General features: G+C 43.9%; 2 protein-coding genes across 3 annotated transcripts in view; both read right to left on the bottom strand.

Annotated features, from left to right (window-relative positions):
• LOC126557127 (uncharacterized) overlaps nt 1-24726 on the bottom strand; it is a 402968-nt gene that overhangs the window by 207887 nt on the left and 170355 nt on the right. The window lies entirely within an intron of this gene.
• Nucleotides 7216-17702, bottom strand: LOC126558807 (BCL2/adenovirus E1B 19 kDa protein-interacting protein 3). Its single transcript, XM_050214879.1, has 5 exons — nt 17575-17702; nt 8503-8876; nt 7590-7660; nt 7346-7519; nt 7216-7276 (listed from the first exon to the last, which is right to left on the bottom strand). Exons 1-5 carry the CDS (start codon nt 17696-17698, stop codon nt 7225-7227), a joined length of 795 nt encoding a protein of 264 aa, XP_050070836.1. The 5' UTR covers nt 17699-17702; the 3' UTR covers nt 7216-7224.

The following is a 24726-nucleotide window of genomic DNA, read 5'->3' as shown; positions in this document are numbered from 1 at the left end:
GCTCAGTTTTGGATTGATCCTGGCATTCGGCATACCGTTGGATGCGTCTTTGTGCCGACCTCCTTGCCGAGAGTGCCGAGTAGCATCCTGAGGCATTCTGAATCTGTAAAGCAAATTGCATATTGGTAGGCGCTGAAAGGATCATTACAAAAGCTTATTCAAAAAGCTTATGAAATATTTCATAAAAATTTTAATTTGAAATTGAGTTTGAGCTTTTGTTGCACGCTACCAGCTACTTCCTCGAAAGCATGCTCTCCTGTTACTACCAGTCGGTTTTGGTAGGAAATTTGTTCAAAAATCCGGAAATTTTGATACGGCAACATTTGAGCAGGAGTAACAGAAGAGCATACCAGGTGAGGAGATAACAAATGGAAATTTCAAAAAGGGATTGAAAAAATATTTCTTTTCGTTGTGACAAAAATTATTTGTTTATTTCCTTGAATATCTTTAAAAAAGATCTCCACAACGTGTTTTTCAATATTAAAGGACACTAAAGGGTATTTTTCAGAAACTCCCAGAAAATTCTGCTAGCAGCATTCCTGTGGAAAATCGGCGATAACTCGGTCATGGTCCGATCAGTCCTAGTCCGATCGTGGCGTTCAGCATACCATTTGATGCGTCTTTAGATCGCGCATCTTTTTGTGGAACATTTCGTCCCGATTTCTCCACCCTCCGCCCAATTATGTTGAAAAAACAACAGCATTTCTGTGGAAAATCGAAAACAACTCGCTCAGTTTTCTCCCGAGTCTGGCGTCCAGCATACCGTTGGATGCGTCTTTGGACCGCGCATCTTTTTATGGAGCAACTCACCGTAATTCCGTAAACTTTTTTTCACAGTTTTTCCCCAATGACCAGATGGTGGGTGTAGCGATCTTTATGGGATGTTCAGCAAAAAGATGTATGGTTTTAAAACGCATCCAATGGTATGCGGAACGCCACGATCGGACTAGGAACGACCGAGCAATTATTCATGCTGTGTCGCTCACTTTGCATATCGTTAGATGCGTTTTTGAGTCGCGCATCTTTTTGTGGAACACTCCACATCGGTTCCTTCACTTTCCACTCAGTTATTTCACGAAAAAGAGTATTTCGTTTTTTTAATTCGGCGATAACTCGCTAAGTTTTATTTATCATTCAATATTCAACAATCTTTAAAAAAGTTTTAAAAAAAGTCAATTATAAATCCGATTACATGGCTTTACATGGGTAACAAAAATCAGAAACTTACTTAACTTAAATTTTACGAGATAGAGGGCCTCATTTTCCATTCCGCTTTTGTCCCCAGAAAGGCTAAATCCACCACTGCGAAGAACGTTCCAGTAACGCATACCTACAGTACATTGTATTACATTATACACTAATTGATATCTTATCTGCTTTATTCTTGAAAACGAACTGCACAAATGCCATACACTGCTGTAAACAACATTTCCATCTAAATATGTAATTTCTTCTTCAGCAAACATTCCGGCAGTTCCTCAAGATTAATAATCCACACAGACAGCGCCCACAGTGAAGGACCTAATCCAAGTCTAAAGCAAACCGCGAGTTACATAAAACATGCACATCCAGAGTGCTTCACCGACCAGCGATGCTGCTACCTTGCAAAATATGGCAGACGATCATGAGCAGCAACAGCAGCGCGGTACCACCGTTCGCGAATGTGCCGTCAATTTGATTTGACATCTTTCTAACCACAACCGGATGTTGTTGATCCCCAGCCACTCCATACCAACGTGTCCTGATGAGTAAACTACCATACAACAAAACCACACAACACCGTACACCGTCGCTTACCGTCGCCCATAGTTCCGCGCAGGTTGTCCCATTGCTTGTGACCACCTTTCCGGCTGTAATCGTAAGAACGAGACCGATGCTTCTTCCGCCGGGACAGAATGGACGGATGGATCGACACGAGAAGTTATTTGTGCCCGGGTTGCGCGACAGTGCTGGGGCAGTTCGCTGGCACATTTGGTTCCTATCCGCGGTACATGACGTTTGATGTGGCAATGACAGTAGGATAAGGCATCCCGAACTACATAAAGGTGGTGCATCGTACTCACAGCAGGGTTACCAGTCCCAGTATTATAATTTCATCTCATTGCATTATTCAACTTTGACTTCGCTTTTCTGTGTGTGTGTGTTTGTATTTGTGTGCGATTCTAACGGCGGACAGGTTACACAAACGCTATCAGGCGAATGTGGTATAATGTTCATTCGAATTCCAGGAACCATGCTGCTCGGTGATGCGATATGTACCACGCGTTGCGTATAAAGGTCGACAATGATGCACGATAGATGATCAACATGTAAAATATTTTTTGTTGTTGTTAAAAAAATTCTGACATGATAGGATTCGATTTCATCAAAAGTTTGTATATTCAACTCTTTGTTTTATGTAACGGTATGTTGTTGAAAATTGCTGAAAAACTCACAGATTGCAACATTTGTGATTGATTGATGTGTTAAATTCAAGGAATCGTACCAAGGACTAATGGACCAGGCAAGCGTAAAGTAATTCTCCAAAATCCACCCATATCAACCGCATTTGCTATTCTCGGAGAATCTTTTCACTGGAATTATATGATGCTTAACTCACAGTGACATTGCCGAGACAGAAGTGTGACATACTGGAAGCACCAGCAAAAGTGTTTGACCGATGACACGATTATACACCATAATTTACATTTTTTTTTTCGTGGCAATCTCTGTAATGCTATAAGCTCATCACAACAATGTTAAAGGCACTCCGAACAACTCATGCATCGCGGTGTATTAAAAATCAATATTCAACCCCCGTACGGTCTTACGAATCCCTGCAAGAGTCAGCAAATCGCCATCGCAATTAAATAGATTGTTGATAGAACTAAACATAAAAGCCAATCCCCGGTACCTTCAACAAGCCCGCACTAATAAAGTCAATAGTTTAATTTGTTCCCCACCAGTTGTTCCTTTCAGCGAGCAGTTGCTTTTTAAGTAAAACGAATTACGTTCATCTATCTGCCATTCTATCAAGCTTAAGTCCCCTTACGACCTAAGGTTTTTTTCCTCTTTTTTTTGTGTGTTTGCTTCGCCTGTCTCCAGCCTTCCAAACATTCCGATTCATTAACTTTCATTATGCTCTCTGTCTCTCTCTCTCTCACTCTCTCTCCCCCCATTGTGCGATGCGAACCAACCACACTATCCATCTGCATAACTTTTAATGTCTCTTCCGTTCGGAGCTTCGGACCGCAAATCTCCGAATCCTGGTAGCCGACCAGGCAAAGGATCGTAAATCGTTTGAGTCATAATTTTCCCACCGACTGCAGTTCGAGAACTAGCAGCGGCAGCGGCTGGGCGATTGGGCGCCCGTTCTTCCCACTTCCGGACTTCCGGAACTCCCAGGCTGACCGAACTGGCGTATAAGTGTAGCTTTAATTAGCAATAAGGATTCCTCCACGATGTGCCCTTCGTCCAAAACACGATCTAACGTTGGCCATTAGTTGAGGCTCGGCTCAGAGGGCCCCCAGCTCGGTACGTCGTGTGTCGAGTGGGGCGAATGCTGCTGTATCCGTAATGTAAATTTACTTACTTCCACCGGTTGATTTCTTATCGATAGAGAGGGCGTTATCGTTCATTAGACGAGATTTATAGCGCTCGGGATGTTAAATCAACGAAGCAAACATGAACAACGAAGCACACAAACATCTCACCGAGCGCACGCCCCCATCGTATCCATCTACACACACACACACACACACGTCTAAACGCGCGCGAGCGCTCACGTACCCAGTAAAAGCCTGTAAGGAGGTCACTTACAAGCTTTCTTGCACGCAAAGCATCAACCATTCAGGCGGTCGGTACCGACCTTCTTCCACAACGTTCGATGGAGGCGCCCAGTACGGCGTGGCAATTGCAAGCCTGGATTTAATTTCCATCCAATGTTTGATCAATTTGTGGCGCTTCTTCTGACGATCGGGAGAGAAGGCAGCACGCGGGCAGCCACTGTTGGTCGGGTCGATCTTTGGAGCGTTTCAACTTGACACACTCAAATGCGGTGACTCCCGGGGATCGCTTCCGCTGGCGGGGGCTGATTTATGTGTATCGATTAATGTGTGTGCAACGCACTGCACATGCTGCTTTACGTAGTCAATTATCGATGATTTACATGTCAATAAGCGTAATCAAGGCTGATTGCAAAACGAGCACCACCAAGACCACACTACGGAACGGTTTCATAGGCAGCACGAGCCTGAATGAAGCAAAGTTACACGTCATCGATCATAGCTAGTTGCTGTTTTGATACAACACACATACAGCAAACAAGCTTTACCTGTTTTCACAAAGCTCACCGCTGAAAAGAAGGACCAACATTCCACCATACAACGGTAAAAGAATTTCTGTTGAAGTTTAAAAATAACCCCAAATGTACCTCAACGATCGTTTCAAATTCGATTGTCCCTTATAATTAGCTTTCAAGCGAGGCCGAAGAAAAGCGAACCTTCGACAACACGACGAGCAGCTCCTTTTTTGAGCCCACGGTGAAAAACACAGATTTTCCTCCTTCAATCCCGCATTTCCTTCATCTCGCAAAAGGTTGCGCTTCTTGGGGTCTTGTGTTCACAGTCGTTCGGGTCGGAAAATTTCATTACGAGGCTAGTAAAACACAATCGAATGTGCACCCACTGCCATATAAACCTCCTCGCCACACCCCGCTTCCTTTACCCGATTCCAAGCACAGACCGTGTGGGCTGTTCTTTGAAAATGAAAGATATTTGATTATCGTTGATAATATTTCGCTCGCCCTCCTGCCCTGAACAACCGACCTCCTCTGGAACTCTGCATCTCGCTCAGGTGCAACTGGCTCCGGAGAGTCCTCTCGGCCAGCCAAATTCAATTATTCGACGCAGCAAACAAGCTAGTTAAACTTTACCTTACGCTCCCCCGACAAAGAGTGCAACGGAAATTCCGACGAAGAGGTATGGGTAACCACCATCAGCACGGGTTATGCTTCTTGCTTGCTGGTGCGCTTTTCGGAACGTCACGAAACCAATAGCACCCGAATGTCCTGGGAAATCATTGATCATGGTCTCCCGACCGACGTAATCGGTTTCAATTTCGGTATCTAATAGCAGCCGATGAAACATTCCCAATAAGGTGCTTTCGTCGTACGCCACTCCAAGAGATGGGGAGTATAGATAATGCTGGAAAGATTTTGGTATCGGAAGATACACATTCCATGGTTCAAAAAGAACATTCGACGCAAAACAAAAAAGCCATTCTCCATCGAAAAGAAAAACACAAATCCATAGAGAGATTAGAACCAGTTTAACCTTTCGTCAGAGAAGTATAGTGGCTTTAACATTCCCAATTTTCTCATCGTTAGCATCTGAAGCCCGCTGCATGAAGCTCACAATCAACTTCTTCCGTTTATTCTTATTTATTTCATTATTTCATGTGTATAATGCTTATGGAATAATACAAAGTAATGGTCGTTGAATTACAAATACCAATTAGTTTATGGGATTCCCTCAGCTGATTCCAGCCAGCCAGTAAGCGGCTCCTTCCAAAATGGCCTTCAAATGTTTCACGCTGGTATCGGGAAGTAGTAGGGATCACGATTTATCCGGGATTCAAGGTGTGTTAGTGAATGTGAAGGTAGAATTGATAAAACGAAATACGCGGGACAAACACAAACGTTTGTAATAAAAGCTAACACATCAAATCAATCGCAAATCAAGTATAAATATTACACCAATGATATCTGTCTAATTGTGATGAATAAGTAAAATAAATTTCAAATCTCTCGTACCGCACACACGAATTTGAATGTTAAATCCATGCAAACCACCAGCATTCGCTGTGACCAACCCTGCTCGAATCTAGCACTTTGTTTCGCATAGCTTTCACTAGATGGCGCACACAGTCACAGATACGAACTGTGTCTCAGCTGAATACTTCATAGAGAAACCGCTAGGTGGCGCTATTATGAAACAAAAATCATGTGTACGAAGCCGTGCATTAAAAAACGTTAAAGAAATTACATAAAAAAGGTTATTAAAAAAAAGTATAACAAAACGGATACAAAATTTATGAAACGATATAAAAAAGCTTTCTCCTCCTATCACGATCATGTCTGCGCGCTTCCAGTTCCGATCTATATAAACGCTTTCTTAATGCTAATCTTTCTTGGCCTGTGTAGTAAACTGTTAAGCACACGCGTGTGTCGTGTTGTGTCGGAGTACTCGAGATTTATAGTCCCTCACACACATACCACCACGTCTTAAAACTGCCGGCTACAATGTTATAAGAAAAAATGGAATTTAAAGAATGGATTACCTTGCTTCCGTATCATCCCTGTCTCGTATCAAATCTACTATTTCTCACCCGATTTGTTGCCCCCTACTTCGGGCGGAAATCGATCTCGAAATCTTACTGTTTGTTCCCTCGATAATGCACGCACACTCACACACTCATACGAATAAGGTGCAGCCATCTACTTCCTAATAGACTATAAACTTCCCATCTCTAGTTTTCTATCTGTCTTCGCAGTATAATCTCGACCGTATTTTTTTCATAATTATTCTGCCTACAACACACGTTCTCGTTTTCTCTCCTTCTAAAATCGGCACCTGCACAGACCATCCCATTCCAGCTTAACCATATCGGATGAAATACGTTGGACTGTTCCTCAATCGTTTCCATTTTCCTGTGCTGGCTCTCTATCCTACACGATAAGAAAAGATTTAATGTGAAATGAATGCCGGTACACCTAGTGTCCGGTGCCTCCTCCCACCCGGTCCCTTCTGTCCATCTTCTCTAGCTAAACATGTTCTACATCATGCGTTTGTTTGGATCACACATTGTTCTCTACCATAAGATTCTTCTTCCACGCCAAAGTGCGTTACAGCATTCTCGATCGCACTCTACACCACAGACACATCATTCCTGGCTATCATTTTTGGCCCATTCGTCAGTCGTTTGCCGGCTCAACCCTTTCCCTTTCCGTAGCCTTAAAAGTTGCACTAAAACCAACCCTCCTCCTGCTTTTATGTCACACAAAATAAATGCGTTTTTCTACTACTGCTGCACACACACACTCACTTCTTTGTGTGGTGTTGCTGGTCAATTTCTAGAAGCCAATTTTTGGGGAAAGTTTAATTTTATCTCCGTCCGCATACGACAAACCCGGCAGCAACTACAAAGAGCTACTACTGTGTGGCTTCAAATTATGTCCCATCCCTTTTACTCAATCGAGATGCGGGTTAGCAACAGTCCTCGTTTCTGTAGCCAAGCGCTGAAATAAGTGAGAAAACAAACACATTATCCTTCCATTCGCTACGAATATACCCAATCCATCACTTACCCAATGCCTGCGCCAAGCAGAAGCGATAATACGTTCGTCAGTACGATGGAGTATAAAAACTCCCGAGAGAACAGTGAATTTTTCCCAACGCGGACCTGCCGTATTGAGTAGCCGGCGTGAATCGGCTTGTTTCTTTCTTCCTGCGTTTGGTTGGGATGTTCAAATTTCCAGTCTCTGTAAGAGAAGAGAAGGTGTGCTTGTATTAGATCAAATTATAATCAATGCGTAATGCACTGCCACTCACTTTGGAGGTTGCTGATCTGGACGGCTGCTCCAATCCCATACCCAGTCGGTATCCTTCACTATATCACCATCCTGCAAGGGAGAAACAATTATCGAGAAAGAAAAAAACTTTAGTTTAAAAGTAAAAAAAAAATATTCCCATCATTTTCAGGTGTTGAACAACAACGTTGAACAACGTTGCAATGTTATGAAATTCTAATCAATTCACAGCTAATTAGGAAGATTATCGCTTCATAGACCAAATGAAACATGACAACCCTTGTTCGTTTTGTGGCTACAGTGGAGAACGAACTTCACACAACCCATTCACACACCACCATTTATATATATCAGGCGATACAAAACAGCAGATTGCAAAGCAATTATAAGTTGCCGATGGGGGACAAGCCTCGATTTCTCGATAGCCAACCAAACATACAACCACTGGGCGTACAATTAGCATCCGATTTGCTTTTGAATAAAATAATTCTCATGGAAACTCTTATTAAAAAGGTCACCAATTTCCTCCCATTACATTCAAAATTGTACAGAATCTGGTTTAAATTACCATTCACTTTGATGCATTTCAAATGTGTCTTTATTTCAATCTCGCTACGTTAGAGAGCTTAAAAACAGAAAATCCATCCCTTCTCGCCCTAAAATCGGATCGAGTCGGATGTCATTACAAAATGTTTGTTTCACCGCCAAACCACCAAAAAAAACAATGCCAAAGCCTCTCCGATTACGTCAAACCGTGGAGGTGTCGGCTGGCGGAGGATGGTTGGTTGCGTTTCCGCTTGACATTTCAAAAACAGCATCACATTCACCTTGATATGATGTCCCACAGTATCAGCCATCAATGGCAACACAAACGTTTGAATTGTATGTGTGTGTGTGTGTCATGGCGCAGTTTCCCACCCTCTTTGCATTTTTACCTTGTTCACATAGTTGATGTAGACATTCCGGAGATCTTCCTCGGTGGCGGCCAGCTCGGTGTTTGGACTATTTGGAGGTGATTTGGGACTTCCACGGGGTGAATTCTTGCGCGAACTCGTCAGCGATGCGACTCGGCTTGATTCCTTAGATTCGCGCTGAGCCTCCCGCAGCAGTCTTATATACTCCTCGACCGAAGTAAACGCCAACGGTGTGGTCCGGTCGGGACTCTTCGTTCCAACAGTACCGGCCAGCGTCGTGGCGCCGGTGAGGACGAGATTGTTGCTACCGCCGATGTTGCCGACTCCCGAGCTTGCCATTGCTGTTACTCCACCTCCATTTGAGCTCGTGTTGGACGAAAGTTCAATCCAAGATTCTGGGGAAATAAATGACCAAAAAAAAAATATTAAACTTTAACTTCAAACAGGATGATTCCAACCGCATCATATTGCGTTTTGCGAGATCAGGGAACCAGAACCGAGCATCCCTTTTATTTTTCAACGATCAGAAAAAAGCAAACCTCCACAGCAGCTGTGACCTTGAACAACGGCAACAGCGCTACCTTCACCCAACATTCATCCAGTTTGTTTTTGTCCGTATTTTCTTCTTCGTTCGTGAACCTCATTCTCTAAACCGCTAACGGATTGTGCAGCGTTTTCTAGGCTCAAGGCCTGCTCATGCATACAGCCAACCACACCATGGAGACGTGCCGATATCCATGTGTTGTTTGTTGTGCATTTTGTGTGGCTAGTTGTCTTCGTTGGTCAAGTCAAGTTTAATCAGTACGCAACGCAGCTCAAATTAATATTTAACACGAAGAGGCACGGGGCACAACGTTTCCGCCAGGCGAATGATCCATCGAATACTGATTAGCAGCGCATCGAACATTCACACCAACCACCCAACTCGCTAGAATAGACCCCCAGAATATAGAGACTACAGGAAGTAAACAATGGCAGAGTGTTTGGGAGGGAAATAGAAGGATGGGGTATGGACAACACATACAACAGACCCAGCGCGTTTGAGCATTGGATATGCTTCAATACCCAAATGCACTAAAAAAAACACGCACAAACTACACCATTCTTTGTATTGGCGGAATCGGCATTGGAACTAAGACGAGAAAACCCGCCAAAGACGATCCCTTGTTGAGAGGCGCATCGAACCATGGTTTTGTGTGTAGTGAGAAGGCTCAACGGCTCACTTATGCACACACTAAAAAGTGGGTCATTTCCCATGAAACTGGTTGGACGACTTCAACAGGCCCCTTCCAACATTGACCGTGGAGAAGAGCTTACTCTAAACAGAAACAATATGTTTAACTCATTCTATTTGAACTACTAGAGCACAGTTCAACGTTATTTTGTCGCCCACCCACTTCTTGACTCACTCCCATATTACTAACGGACAAAAATTTGATTAACAAATAGTGTGTCAAGCCCTTCGATCTCTTCACACCAACCACCATAATCGTCCGCTAAGTTACTGCTAAACAACATGCTTGCTACACGTGCGTGCCAGAGTTAACCAGATTCAAGCGATTTGTTTGAACAGCGAGCAACACCCATCGAAAAGTCAATTCCACATCCCGCTACGCACACACTTCCGGTGTAATAAAAGCAACGTAAATAATACGGCACCACACGAAGAGTTCAACAGACCACGACAGTATGGAAATATCGTCACCGCATGTTGCAGGTTGGAAAAGGGAGGAGGAAAAACACATTGCAATATCTGTAGTTGTCGTCGCACTATCTGTTTTTATCTGACAATTACACTGCTAACACGCTGAGCATGTTTACTCACGAAGCTAGTAATTAGTCGGTTTTATTTTGTTTGGTTTGGTTTGGGCCACCACAGTGATATGATTGTCCGAAAGTTTTTCTCTATTTTTATTACTTTTAATTAATTTCGATTCTTCTGAATCTAATTTATGCTAAAAATGCACCTCCTTGTTGCTACTCGATTGTAAATTCCAAAACTACAACTTGAACTTTTAATCCTAAAGCCCTCGTTGGTCGCGAAAGCCACATTGCTCACAGCTGATAAGGGTCCCGCGTCAGTTCTCGTAACACAACAAAAGAACATGAGCACCTCCTCAAAGCAGCTCACGTTCAAATAACTTCCATTGCCACTAGAACGAGCCAGAATAAATAGCAAACTGTGCGCGCTACTACAATAGCACCTTGTTTAAGGTTAGCGTGGTGTTTTCGCACCTTCCAGACGGCGGCGGCGGCGGCACAACGACACACTTAGTACAAAGCTACGTAAACAAAGTAAAACAGTCTACATACGTAGGGCATAGGCTGAAGTAGAAGAAAACAAAAAAAAGAACCTAGAATCCGAAACAGAATCGCCCTCGTACGGGACACGTCGGGAAGACGTCAGTCAATGCTCCAAAACCTAATCTAAATGCTTGGCGAATCACCCAGCACCGCACAAAAGCTGACGTCAATTGCACTGCTTGCACCGCTTTCCGCTGCACCACAAACATGTCAATCGGTCACACAGGGGGATAAACAGCGAAACCATTTTTTTTTTTTTAGTGTCAGTAATGAAAACATCCATGGAAAACACGTCAATAACCATCGATGCGTGTTGCATCGTCCAACAACAAAACCTCCGGAAAATAGCGCTAGGACAAAGACATTTTCTTGCTGTCTGGGTTGTCAGGAAAACGGTCATAAAGAGACACGGTCTGCAGTCTGCGGATTCAATGCGGTCCAGACTTTGTTGTCCTACTTTCCAGGGTCAATAATCTTATTTGTTTAAACTACGCAAAGCATCATCATCAACATCAGGGTCAAATGTGGAAATTTCTTTAGGTGCCTGTACCATCCGGATCATTCCTCCATAGGTGAAGGCTGACTAACCAGCTACGTAGCATCAATAAGTCTAGGCAAGCAAGTAAGTCGTTCAACCAAGAACATGACAATAGCCATTGAGACCTCTTAATCTACCTATAAACTACATCAAAAGTGACGAAAAGTGAGCAACTTTCACTCTCTTCGCGCATCGAAATAGCTCACGCTGTGCTTATTTTCTCAACCAAAATAAATCCTCGGCAAATAGCCAACTGGGGTTTCCTTTCCCTTATCCGAATGGCGCTTACAACAATTCTCTGCAACAACAGTAGCACATTTAATGCTGCTAATTGTAAATGTTCTTTGCCACACATTTAGACCACGTACACCGGTAACGTTTAACGTTGGCGTAGGTCAAGCTTTATTACCACCCGCGCAGCGCACTCGCACACACCACCCACGCAAACCAATAATCTAACAGTGGAATTCCTTGTTGCTCCCATAGGAGAGTAAATCACTCATCCGGTGCTACTTCCGCGATCACGTTCACAACGGGAGTGGAGGTTAGAAAGCAACTACGACACCGTCACCGGGCAGTGGCGTTGCAGAGCGAAGCGCGTCGGTGTCTAGACCGGTACAAGTTTAATTGCAAAACAACCTGCCCTGAACCGTGTGATAAGTTCAAGGAAACACAACACAACACAGCAGAGGAGCTTGCGAATGCGGACAAAACCACGTACCGGCAAGGGTCGGGAGACACGTTCGCTCAATATGACTGCATGATTTGCATGCGTGAACAAATCACAGTTTCGAGTTGGAGTTATCTCATCCTAATCGTGCCACCCGTGCGCTTATATGCAACGGTGTTCACGGCTGCAAAAAAGCATGCAAAAAGAAAGCCTCATTCCTCGCTACCAGATCATGATCTTCTGGTGTCGAATGCGATCAATGAAGGGTTAAATAAATATATAATTTCATCATACTCTCACTCGCAATCGAAGACGAATTGATAATGTGTTTGAAAATCAAGTCACTGGGGCGGTGGGCGAATGATAGGCGTAAAAGCATGACATTGAGACAAGGTGTTACTGAGCACGATGTTGATTGCCCGTCTCGTCTTTAACGACCTGCGTCCCGGCGGCTTTATGCATCGTTTAATGACGTAAATTAACGGAAATGCATCCGGCACGCCACCACCCGCGGTAATGATCAATGGTTAATTAATTAAATACCGACTCCTTCTCGTCGTGATTGCCACAGCACCTGTGGTCTGCACACCTGTACCTATAAGCGCTATTTAACTTCCCATTTACACGCATCAATTCTGACGATGATAGATGGACGACGATTCTGATTCCGTGCGATATCACCCCCACATGTAACTGTTAAAAGTCCAGCACATCATCAAATGACGCGCACATAAATCAAATTTTCAATTACAATCAAAGTACTTTTGAACGCACAACTTCGTTTTGCTTAATGAGCTGACAATTATGGAAATAGGCTAAATTAGCATCAATTGTAACTATTTAGCTGGTTGATTTGAGCAATTACAATGTTAACTTTCAATAACTTTCTTGCTTGACCGGAGGCATTCTTTTTGGAAGGCAAAAGAAGGTTCAATTCTTCAGCCAATTCCAATACGAAATGTACACAAAAATGCGTTGTTGTCGAAATGTACACAAAAAAGTTTACTTTCCAGCCTTCCTACGATGCTTGATCGATTGAGGCATCGGCGTTTGCGTTGTGGCACCCCTCTCTTCAAAGCCCACCAAGTAGCTAAATACAACCAAAAGGCACTCCACAATTGCTATGAATCTTGCGACTTCTTACACCACCGCGCGCTAAGAAAAAGGAAAAATGAAAAGCAAGCAGCGAGTGGTTTGGCACGTTGCAAAACCAATCTTTATTTCATATGGCCATCCCTTCCCCCAATGATAGGGTGGTTGGGTGGGGTTGGTGGTAGGCTTCTTCAAATTTTGACCTCAATATACAACATCGCCACCCACCACCACAAAAAAAAAACGATTACTGTACATGAAGCAAACGCTCGTGTGTCAAAATACCGCACGCGTTCGGTAGGTTTTTTGTTCAACGTTATCTACGTTTTAGGACCGACCCACCACCGATAGGAAGAACTGTAGCACAAAAAAGCTATAAGCACAATAAAAAATTTCAAACCGCGACATACTCATGCCCGCTTTATCAGCATTCGTCGGTGGTGGTCAGCAAAAATGATCCACTTTTTCGGGGCTGCACAGGTTCACTGTTAAGTGGTGCGAAATGCGGATGATGATGGTCTAACAAGCGAACAAAAGCGCGAACTCAAACGAACAAATCGTGCGAAATCAGTGCCCCTATCTCGTTGCATTCGTTTTCATTTAACCATTTGCGTTGAACGCGCGCGTTGGTTGTGGTTTTGGGTGAAGAGAGCGGTGGGGTGAATTAGCAAATTTCCATCACCACACAAGCTTAACGCCCCTTTATCAGCTTTACTCTCTTCTCGCGCTGCCGGCCACGCCGATAATAAATGTGTCGTGTCTAGACGGACTAACCGAGTCGCATGTAAATAAAAATACAAGCATTTTCATCTCGTCAACAGACAAACAACAATGCTCCCCCCCTCCTTTCCATCCAGCCTCGGTGGCCCTTATGGCGGTTTAATTACGGGCACCTAGTTTCATCGTTCCGCTCTCGATAAGGATGCACCACACCAATGTTTTCCTAGTGCATTACCGCAACCATTGCGTTTCAGTTGCAGCATCGGAGATTATTAAAATCCCAACCCATCAACATCAACCGCATTGTGTGTGACTCAGGTGTGTAATTCTCTAGCGGGCCCACTTCAGATGATGCACCTGACCATTCGAGATATTCGTCGCAGTTTATTTCCATCAACTTGTGAAGAGAGCTAGTTTTCGTAAACAACACCACTGAGGGTAGAGGTGGAGGAAGCTTCCCTGTGTTGTGACGGGACCGTGACAATGGGTCCCTTCGCTTTGTTATTGACCTTTAAAAGTTGTCATCCTGGTCAATATTGACTGATGAACGAAGGAGACGTTGCGACGCATAGGTATCAACAAATATTGTTGCAAAGAGAAAAATCACCTGAGCAAGGAACCGACTGGACCAACATTGCTTTCGCAGGGTTTTGTTTTTCTTGCACCAAAACAAAACACCTCACGATAAGGAGTGACCTACAATTTGAGCAGGCAAAATGCAACTGCACCGCAAAAAAGGCTTATCAGACGCATGGCTACCGCCATTTGTTTCAGTTGTGAGGTTGCAGAAAATTGTTCCTCCAGAATGAGTTGCCTCTTCACTAAGGACAAACATATTCCTTCGACATTAGAGGTCTATTTTTGGTAGGCATTCTCTCACATAATTAAACCAATCAATGTAGTAAAAATACAAATCCTCTTCTGGCCTTCTACTAAACTACGCCTTTACGATTTACGACTAAGTGTGGCGCAGTTAGGGCCGCCAGATCGTGTAAGTTCATTCACCGAACCAACATGATACACAACACCAACACACGCGGACGCGGATGAGTGGAGTGCATTTGCTTAGCTACACATGCAACACTGGCTGGTAAATGCAATTGGGTTAACAGTTTCCGGTTTTGGCATTTTGTGAGCACACATTGCACGTACATCTGTATGTATGTTACCTTTATGTGGCTGCAAGGCGTGAATGAAAATAAAAACAAGCTTGTAAATCATTCACGGTGGTGGGGTGGTGGGCGTCGTAACCTAAAAGCGCACATTAACAGATACAAATTATACAGTGTGGTTCAATTCTACAGCAGGCATCGTGTTTGGGGAACACTCATGAGCATTCTTCATGGCAAAAGTAATAAAACAAAAGACTTTTTTTGTTATTGAATTTATTTTTCTATGTTTCATAATTTCTCCTACCAGCTGTTCTTTAGAAAAGTATTATACCACCGCTTATCGCGCTGATTATTTAAACCTTCGAGTAGTTTCAATCGCAGATTCCTTTTCTATTTTATCTTTGAATTCCCAACTCATGTTTACACAGGGAATTCCGGACCTTCGATGTTATGGATGATTTATTCCGCTTTTATTTCACAACCGATCCCACATCGCAATAGATCGCAAAAAAAAAAAAAAGAATGTTGGACATTCCGCCAGTCCCCAAACCATAGTGAAGGGGAGAAACCAATGCCCTGATAAAACTGCATCGTCACGATCGTATTTCAAAAATAAATAAAACACCCAATCCCATTTCATCGATGCATCTCCTGATCGGTTGCCCGAAATACATGAATCGCCCATGTCCGATCGGTTGGCGATTGCCATCATACCACCGTCCGGACTACGTCATTGGGAAACCGCGTCATCTACTTCCTCTGACAGCCCTGTAATCAACCCATTCCTCATCATTCGTCTCGCGAACGTACCACCGGCAAACGATATCTTATCAGCAGCCGCACACACACACAAACAAACAAGCCCTTAGCACTGAACCTGATCGATCGTGATTTGCGCGAACCCTGTTGCGCTCGGTAAGGATTCCATCGGGAGATCGTTCGGTAAACGCGTCACCGACCACCTACTTCAGCGACGTATGGCGTAGGAGCAATAACATCTAACCACCGTTCGCTCTTATCAACATCCCTTCGCACCTCGGGATGGCATTGGATTCCACCCGTTCATCAAACCCGTCCAACCCGTCGACATCAACAGTCACACATCATCAAATCGGCTCATAATTTAGATTGATCGGGGAAAGTTTTTTCAGCGAACGATGACGGACCATCGTTTTACACAATATTGCGCCAACGATTGGTGAATGTGAGGGGAGATAATACGGGGTAGGGTTGGTTGAAAGCAGGGCCAATGTTATCAATGTTGATTTATTTATTTCATTTACTTTTCTTTGTGCTCTTTTGTTCTACAGTTAGGGGAAGTTAATCAAACGGAAGCCGTCGTCGTATGTGTTATTACTTTGTTTGCAGGTCGCTAACAAATTGTTCAAATATTGGCAGTATGAAAGAGATTTGCAGAAACAATGTTGCATTGTTGCAACACAATTTTACCTTTGCTCCACATTTTCGGAATAAATAACTATTAATTATCCTTACGACTTCGTTGTGACGTTCGGCTCCATGAGTTTTGTATGCGTCAGGGTCGCTAGAGACAACATTATATCACTGAAGCAAGGAATAAGGGTTGGGAGACGTGAAGTTGTAACCTAGCGGGGCCTTACTGTTGGAGGAATGCGTGAGTCAGATGCTATTGGACGCTTCACAAAGTTGTTGTGGCTTTCAGTCAATCATAACATATTAATGCCGGAAATGGAACGCAGTATCCACAATAAAGGAGGTTATTTTGGGAGTCAGTGCCAAGCCTCCACGGTACGATGCTTCAAAGAGGCGCTAACCCCCTGGAACAAGAAAGGGAATAAAGACGTCAGAAGGATACCTGACCTGGCAGCCAAATCATCCACAGTCGAGCTCACACGGGATAAGGGGCACTTAAACTGAAGGAGCATCGAATATATCCAATTGGCTAGTATGACACTGTATATTATTTAACACCAAAAACGAGGAACGAGAAATTTATCACAGCTTTTTAAAGGTTAAGGTAGAGGCGCGGAACAGGTTTTTAAGCTTGATTTTTGATCTCCTTCTCTTAGGTTTTGCTACTTCTAACCGAATTCAATACCAACTGAAGCGGAAACTGAACGAAGCATGTTATCATGTTTCATGCAGAACTCAGGGCCATCTCTTCTCCCAATATTGTGTTGTTCCCCTCTTCGCCGACAGTTATCTTGCCCATTGAACCATTTTGTACATGTTGACTCTTTGCTCTTATCACACAGAAACCACAGAGCAGAAACGCAAGAGAAAAAAAACGAGTGCGAAAACATAAAAATAGAACAACTCTGAACCGGCTTTTTGGTGTTCTTTCATTGGCCCCAAGTGCATTGCTAGGTTTGTGGGCTGGTTTCAAGTTTTTTCGTTCTAATTCACTATCAAACAGACCAACAGAGTGTGAAAAGTAGATGGATGAAGTGTATGACTGAAGGGGGGAGCACACACCGTAAAAAAGTGGGGAGGAGTGCGAGAACTCAAGTTTAAACGCAGTCAGTCGGCTACGACGCAATAAGACGACTCACCCGCACGACGACGACGCACGTTCTGGTTGCGTGGGAAAAATTATTGATTGCGCGTCCGATTGGAGCGAGATTGTGGAAAGCCCGGTGATGCATTTCCCTTTTCGTTTCCCTTGCGTGCCCACTTACCTCCTAGCTCCTCTGGGCCCATCTTCCCCAGCTGGCTGCTGGTGGTAGTGGTGGTCATTGCCGCCTTGCTGCTACTGCTCACCAGACTGTTTTTATCGCTGGACAGATTTATCGTGCGGAACATTCTCACTTGCACGGGACAGGGATGGTTTCCCTTGTTTACCTTTTCCTGCTGCAACTCCGCCTGCACAAACTCAAACACCCAACACGCCCCAAATGTTGGACAAATGTTCCGCAGTTTCTCGCACCTCCGTCGATGCTGCTATTTTGTAAACAAAGAACGCGCGACACACACGTTACTTCGACGTTGCCGTTTTTCTCCCCCACACCAACCGAAAGCGTTCGCGCGCGCTACGTCACGTAGGCACTGAGAAAACAACAAACTCGGCTCGGACCACTTTCGAGCACACGCACACACTCGCAGCGTGCACCGCGCTGGAAAGACAAAAGAACCCCGTCCTACACACAGCGAACGCGCGCGCGCCCTCGCACACACACACCGACGCAGGGACGCACCTTCCGTGAAACGCAACACCACGTACGTACGCTTTGTTTACAACGTAATGGCGCAGGCCTTTTTCGTCAGCCAGCGGGATGATTCGCAATCTTTCAAACTCGAATTTTCCAACGCGTCACAACACTTTAAGCAATCGATTGAAATATTTTTCTACACCTTACCAAGCAGCAAACTTTCGAAAAGTGATGCGACAATTCACGGCAATCGGACGATTCTGGAGACGCTTCAAAAATGTAAACAGCTGGGTACTATCTGCACGTACATAAAAACACACACACAATATTGTGCCTTCTGCTGCGCATTAAACGGAACTTTTTCTTGATTACTTTTTAGAGCGACGGTTTGGCGTTAGGAACACCGTTTCACCAATACAATCACCACCAGGCGAGTGGTGTTTTGGGAATTGGACGAATTACGTTTGCCTTTGTCCTCAGAAAACTGGAAGGAATCTGCTTGTTTGCCTCTCAAAACACTTCAAAACGACACGTTTTAATCGTACACAACGCAAAATAACTTCGGCCTTTAAATGTGCAGTATGAAAACACATTAAATTGAGCAAACTTTACCAGCTGGCCAACAAACGCACTACCTGCTGCCTTTCGACTGAATTCGAAGCGATGTTTTGCCGTTGAGCTGTTATTCTCTACCCCTATTTTCGTCACAATGAATTTCCGATCCGTTCCGTTTGTCAACTGGAGCTGAAACGAACCATCCATTTCGTAGCTGTCAGTTTTGCTGCCAAATTTTGACCATCTGAGCACACTTCCATAGTTCAGCACTGTGGTAAAACTGTGCCATAATTAGGATACTTTTTCATTATTATGTTTTGTAAAAAAATAATTAAACAACACAATTGGAGCGATTTTGAATCAAACATATTACGACGATAAAAATAAATCGCAGAACAGTATTTTTTTCCTCTAAAATCGATCGAAAAACTTAAATAATAAAACTCCCTTGGGGTTAGTAGTGCAAGATTCAAAGTTAGGTCGCTTGTACACTTATGTGAATGTAAATGTGAGTAATTTTAAATTTTGTTACAAGTTTTACTTTTTCTAAAACTAACTTACCTCGTCAGCAAAAGCCTATTTTTCATTGAAGTGCGAAGTGAGATTTTGTTGTCTTAGAAGCTGTGTGCCATAGGAAGAAAATCTCATTTCTCACTATAGTGAGCAGGTATTTTTCGGAAAATTTTGCTTCACACTGTAGTGAGAAGTCTTTAGAAGCAAACCCAGCGAGTGTCTCACTATAACGAGAATCATTTGCTAACTATAGTGAGAAGCATAATTTTGCTCGCTGGGGAATGTCACTGGGGTGCTTGTTCATCTCATATCATACTCATCTCATCAACATTCATGCGCAGTGAAAGCACCTACATCGTAAAACAAAGGTGTCGAACAAAGCTAAAGCTTTTCCACGCATAAGCTTTTTTCAAGTTTTAGCTCTCTTTCTCTCACCTGCAATGAATGCATTTATGATTCTCACTAGCGCACCATAGATTCTTAATAATGAGGGAATCAGACAACATTTTCAAAAGGATAGTGAACAGCAGAGCTTTAACTGTGTTCGGTTTTGACGCCTGTGACTTAACTCTTGATATCCTACTGCAAAAATGGCAATCATAGAATCTTTTTATTGAAATGAAAAAAAGTTTTGAAATTTATTGCAATTTTGCTTCCCAAAATTGCTAATCGGTAGAACATGGAAGTAGTTTATAAAATATTTTGGAAAAAAAAACATGATCTCATAACTCGTTTCTATTCCATGAACAAACGACAACCGCAACACTTTCTAGCATATAAAAACATACAGCAAACATAAAGCAAAACATGGAAAAAAACGGTTCAATTGAGTAGTATTTGAAAACTGATCGATTCACATTCCCTCCCCCCCCTCCCCATTTTCCCCATAATCGTCATGTTCTTACATCCACTTTTTTCCCAATTGGTCAATAAAGTCTGCCGAATTGGTGTCAATTGCCGTAAATCCGAAATTGCTTTCACATGCTGGAAAACCTGGTCACATTACAAAATCCAAAAATGCCATAATTCATCGTAACTATTGTCCATTCATCAGCTCAGCTTTCACACACTCACACCGTAGAAGCAATAGCAAAAAACCGGATTGAACACGTTGGCCATATTCAATTTTAAATGGCACTGTGAGCTCCTTTGCCAAATGAAGCCAGACGAAAGAAAGCGAGAAGTTGTAGAAATCGAACGCTCATTGTGTTGTAGCCTAGGAAAAACCTTTGCTCCCCAACACGATCGTTCCTTGTGCCCCCGAAAATCAACTACTTTTCCTTGAAAAATTCCACCCTCAGTTCTTGTGTTTGTGTATGTTCCTCGAGATAATCGGGAGCAAACTTTCGAGTGACTCGATTGTGTATGGAGCATGATCCATTGCCTGCAAACTATACTGTATGTCTGTGTATGTGTGTATATGCTTTAGTAGAGATCAGCTACAAACACTGGTCTGGTCAACCACCAAACCCCACTACGGTCGGACTCCATGGCTCCCCACCCGCCCCAGACGGCAATGATGGACGCACTGGTTTTTCGGTTGCTCGATCTGCTTTGGCTCCTGCTCCTGCATGTGAACAGATCGTTTTCCTTCGAATAGGCGGCGCGGGAGGGGTTGTTGGTCATAACACCACAAGAGTGGAGATATGAGAAGCTACTTGGACACAAAAGAAAGAAACAAAAACCACTCGCTCCAAACGGCACGGCTAGTGACAACGAGCCCGTTCCGCCCGACTGTACAGTGGGAGAGGCTGGCCAAAACGGGGTGGCATGGTGATGAAGGGGACGAAGTTAAGGACGAAGCAACGAAAAAACGGTCGAAATCCCATAATCATTGCACATTTCCCATGATCGTTAACTGGGCCCGTCCGATCGTCATCACCTCCTAAACGGGCTCCTCTCTACAACAACCCCCTGTGCTCACGCTCATCCCCTTCCACCCTCCTTCTCTTCTTCTCCTCCCATTCCAACACATACTGTGCGTGTATGTGCATCGCCATCCCCGCACCGTACGCGGCCTCTCCGACGATCCATCCGTTTGCAGCATCCTCACACGTTCGCCACTTGGCCTGCCTACGGGCTATGTTGCGGTGTGAAGAGAAGCCGGTTTCGCGCGTGCCTGTATGTGTGTGGTCCTGTCAGTCGCGATCACCGTCGTCGGTATGCTTTTTTTGATCACTTCCCTTCGCTTCGCCCGTTTCTTCCTTATTCTGCTTTATGCTGCTTTCGTTCGTTCATCCCCGTTGAGATCATTTGCTGCCCACTTCTCACGCCTTCCTACCCACCCGCCCCCAGTCCACGTTCTTCTCCGTCTTCCGGCTCGGACTCCGACTGCCGACCTTTTCCATCTGTCCGCCCCCTAACCACGATGGGTCAACCTGTGCACGGCAGACGGTGCGGACCGTGGTGGTGGTCATGCGTGGTGCGCTGGGCCAGGAATGTCGGCAGTTGGCTCTCTGCCTCCCGTTTGCCATCCCCTGTCTAGCTCCGCGCCTTCGGGTGGACCTTTCAAAATATTTTAAATTGAATATTAGTGTTGTGTGTGAAGCGTTGAAGAATGGGAAAACATGAAACAGCGGGAACCCGTGCAGCAGCAGCAGCAGAATGGACGTGGAGGACTAGGCTTTGGGAAACGGGGCCAGAAGCGGACGATGCGATGGAAGAACATCGAAGAACAAGAAGAAGGACAACGGCAACATGCACACCGTGTAGTGTAGTAGTAGCGGGAGCGGGAAAGTAAAGGTGAACAAGATAAAGCGCGAAGGAAAACCCGACACTATAGGGCACGCCAAGACAACAGCCTGCGGTAACAGTAACAACACGAGGGAGGGCAGCCCAACAACAAAAAAAGGCAGCAAAACACGGCACACAACACTGGGAAAAATAATAAAAGAGCAACACATCAGGAAAAAGTGGTAAGGGAGGAGAGAGAGACAGCGAAAAAAAAAAGTGCACAAGAAAGCAAGAAAAGGTACAAAACACAAACACCCGCAGCAAACAGGAAAAGAGAAAATCAAGAAAAAGAAGAAGAAAAAGAAGTAAAACATAAGATAGTAAAATGAAAATAAAACATAAGCAACACACAGTGCGCAACAAAACAACAGTAACAGCACAAATCGATCGGACAGTATCCGAATGGATGTGTACACAACCACGCTTGTGTCTGCTCTTGCGTGCACAAACATACACACGCATACACACACGCGTTCGAGAAATGGGCTGAAGATCCATCCACCACAGGAAGGAAGCCGAACCATGCTAAATGGTCCGCCCGCGTGTGGGTGGATCGGAAAGGTGCTTGGGTCTTGGGTGCACTGTTCCGTGCGTGCGTGTCACCGATGTCGGGCTGTCTGCGGTTGCTACTCTTCATTGGCATTCATTCGTTGGCTCGAGGGAAGGGCCTTGTTTCAGTTACAAAAGCCTATCTAAATGATGCTAATTGGAGCGCTCATTATCTTCAGTTTGACACTTGACCAAAGAAGGTAGGAGATAAATAGTTTGAAAGACACGTATGGAGATCGCAACCGCTGGGGCGAGTTAGTCTGCAGCATAAGCTAGAGCATTTTTGGTAAGTGTAGTTCGATGAAAGCAGTGTGAAATATCAAATGAACGGAACTTTGTAATGAACGGAATAATTTGTAACACTATTCATGGCCAATTTTGAAGCCCCGTTTAGATAAAGCGTAGCCTAAGTACACATTAACAATATTTCTCTGCATCCTTTTGTCGAATGTTCGATCACAGCTTTTTGAAGCAAAAACTTCAATAAAAGCGCTTGCTGCCTCTTGCTCCAGTTTTCCAAACTCCTAATATCATACCATTTGCCTAGGCTGAGGTTATATATTGACGCAGTATGGTGGCTTTTGGGGTAGCTACACCGGTCTTCTCTTCTCGACTCGGCAGGACCAGATTTCGAATCCTACACGTGCGCAGAATCGACTGTACAGGTGCTTGTTTAATTAAAGCCAAAAAAGCCAGTAACAGAGAGTCAAGTCAAGCCTCTCAAGTTTGTAATGTCAAGGATAAGGAAGATTTTAGATGATCTGAGAACAAAAACACATTTTGTTAGAAACATTAAGCTTGAGAAAACAATTTTATCGAAGACCTAATAATCGAGATTGATCTTTGCTGTGACTGAGACTTAGACACTGAGAATTAAAGTGACGCTTCATCTAGGGTACGTTTTTGAAGTTTATCTTAAACTATAACACATCCTTAATGTAATCTGCATATTGACAAATTAAAAGAAAAAAATCCTTTGCATAACCAAGGGTAAGATAAATATTATTTTTGATTTGTGTTTAATGTTTAATCAAGTGTACTATTAACATTCCATAATTATGCATGCTGAATAACATCTTTCATAAAGATCATTTATGAAATGATAGCTAAATGATTTTATGCTTACCTAAATTAAGAGCTTATGAATGATTTAGTCCATTTTTTGCCCTTTACAACATATCAATCACTACAGTGGATGCAGAAAAATGCAATTTATTTTATTTTGTCTCTTATCGCTCATTGTGTGACTTTTCGTATCACCTATTTCCCTCCAGTGAGGCGCTTTCAGCAACGGAATGGCAAGTGGAACCATCCGGATACGTTACGATCGACCGATACTGTAGCACCGCCGGTATGCTGCAGCTTCTGGGGCTCCACAACCCCCTGCTATGGTGTTATCGCCCGGCAATGTAAACCCTTCTGAAGTCGGGCTCAAGAGATCGGCCGACCGGAGATTCGTTTCTGGCGAATTTTCGTCCACTGAGCGATGGGTAAGCGTTCCACCATCACGAAAGACCTTGCGAATTCGGGAAGGATGCTGTTTGCCTTCCGTTGTCGAGAATGTCGATCTCATTTAGTTGGTGGTAACCTTGCGCGGGATCATCTGCTGGCGCTGGTACCACTATCAGTAAGTCGCAAACCACGAGCACCACACATAGTTGGGCCTGCTAGGAGGCAGTCTATGGTACGACTCTTCACGGTGTTTTATTTATGAAGTTTTAAATAAGCATCGATACGGCTGTCTAGAGTCATTTTTATTTCCCTTTTCCCTTTTTTTCCCCCTTTGTATCCCTCCCTCTTATTCCATCCACTATCTCACACCCCGAAAGTCGTCTTTAAACTGATTATTAACCTGACGCTATTCTTCCCCGGTACTTTGGGGTCGCTTTCTCTTTCCCTCGCAGATCCTTTTATTTGTGGCGCGTGAGTGAGTGTCTGTTCGCATGTTTTATTTCCGCGCCTCAATACCATCAGTACCGGCCGGCAGGCACAACCCAAAACCCAACCGAGACTGGTTTTCCGGGCCCGTTTTTATGAGATAATTGATTTTTAGGCACCCAAGTTGGCGCTCTTTGTTGAAGGATTTGTTTTTTTTTCCTTTTTTTGCTAGATGGTGAGCATTTCTTTCTTTTTGCAGAAATACTTGAAGAAAATGCTTTTAAAAATATAGCTTCTTGTAAGCGTTTAGCAAATAATATGTTCTACGTCACCCAGCATTAATCGGAGCATGTATGATTGCCTGTTACTTACTGTATGATAGACGAAATTCCTCCAAATACATTATTTCTTCGAATACGTCACTTCCCACGGCAGATCAGTCTTAAATAAAAG

The sequence above is a fragment of the Anopheles maculipalpis genome, chromosome 2RL, assembly GCF_943734695.1.
Source record: "Anopheles maculipalpis chromosome 2RL, idAnoMacuDA_375_x, whole genome shotgun sequence".
NCBI lineage: Eukaryota > Metazoa > Arthropoda > Insecta > Diptera > Culicidae > Anopheles > Anopheles maculipalpis.
The sequence above is the reverse complement of the archived record's forward strand: the minus strand, read 5'-3'. Positions and strand labels throughout refer to the sequence as shown.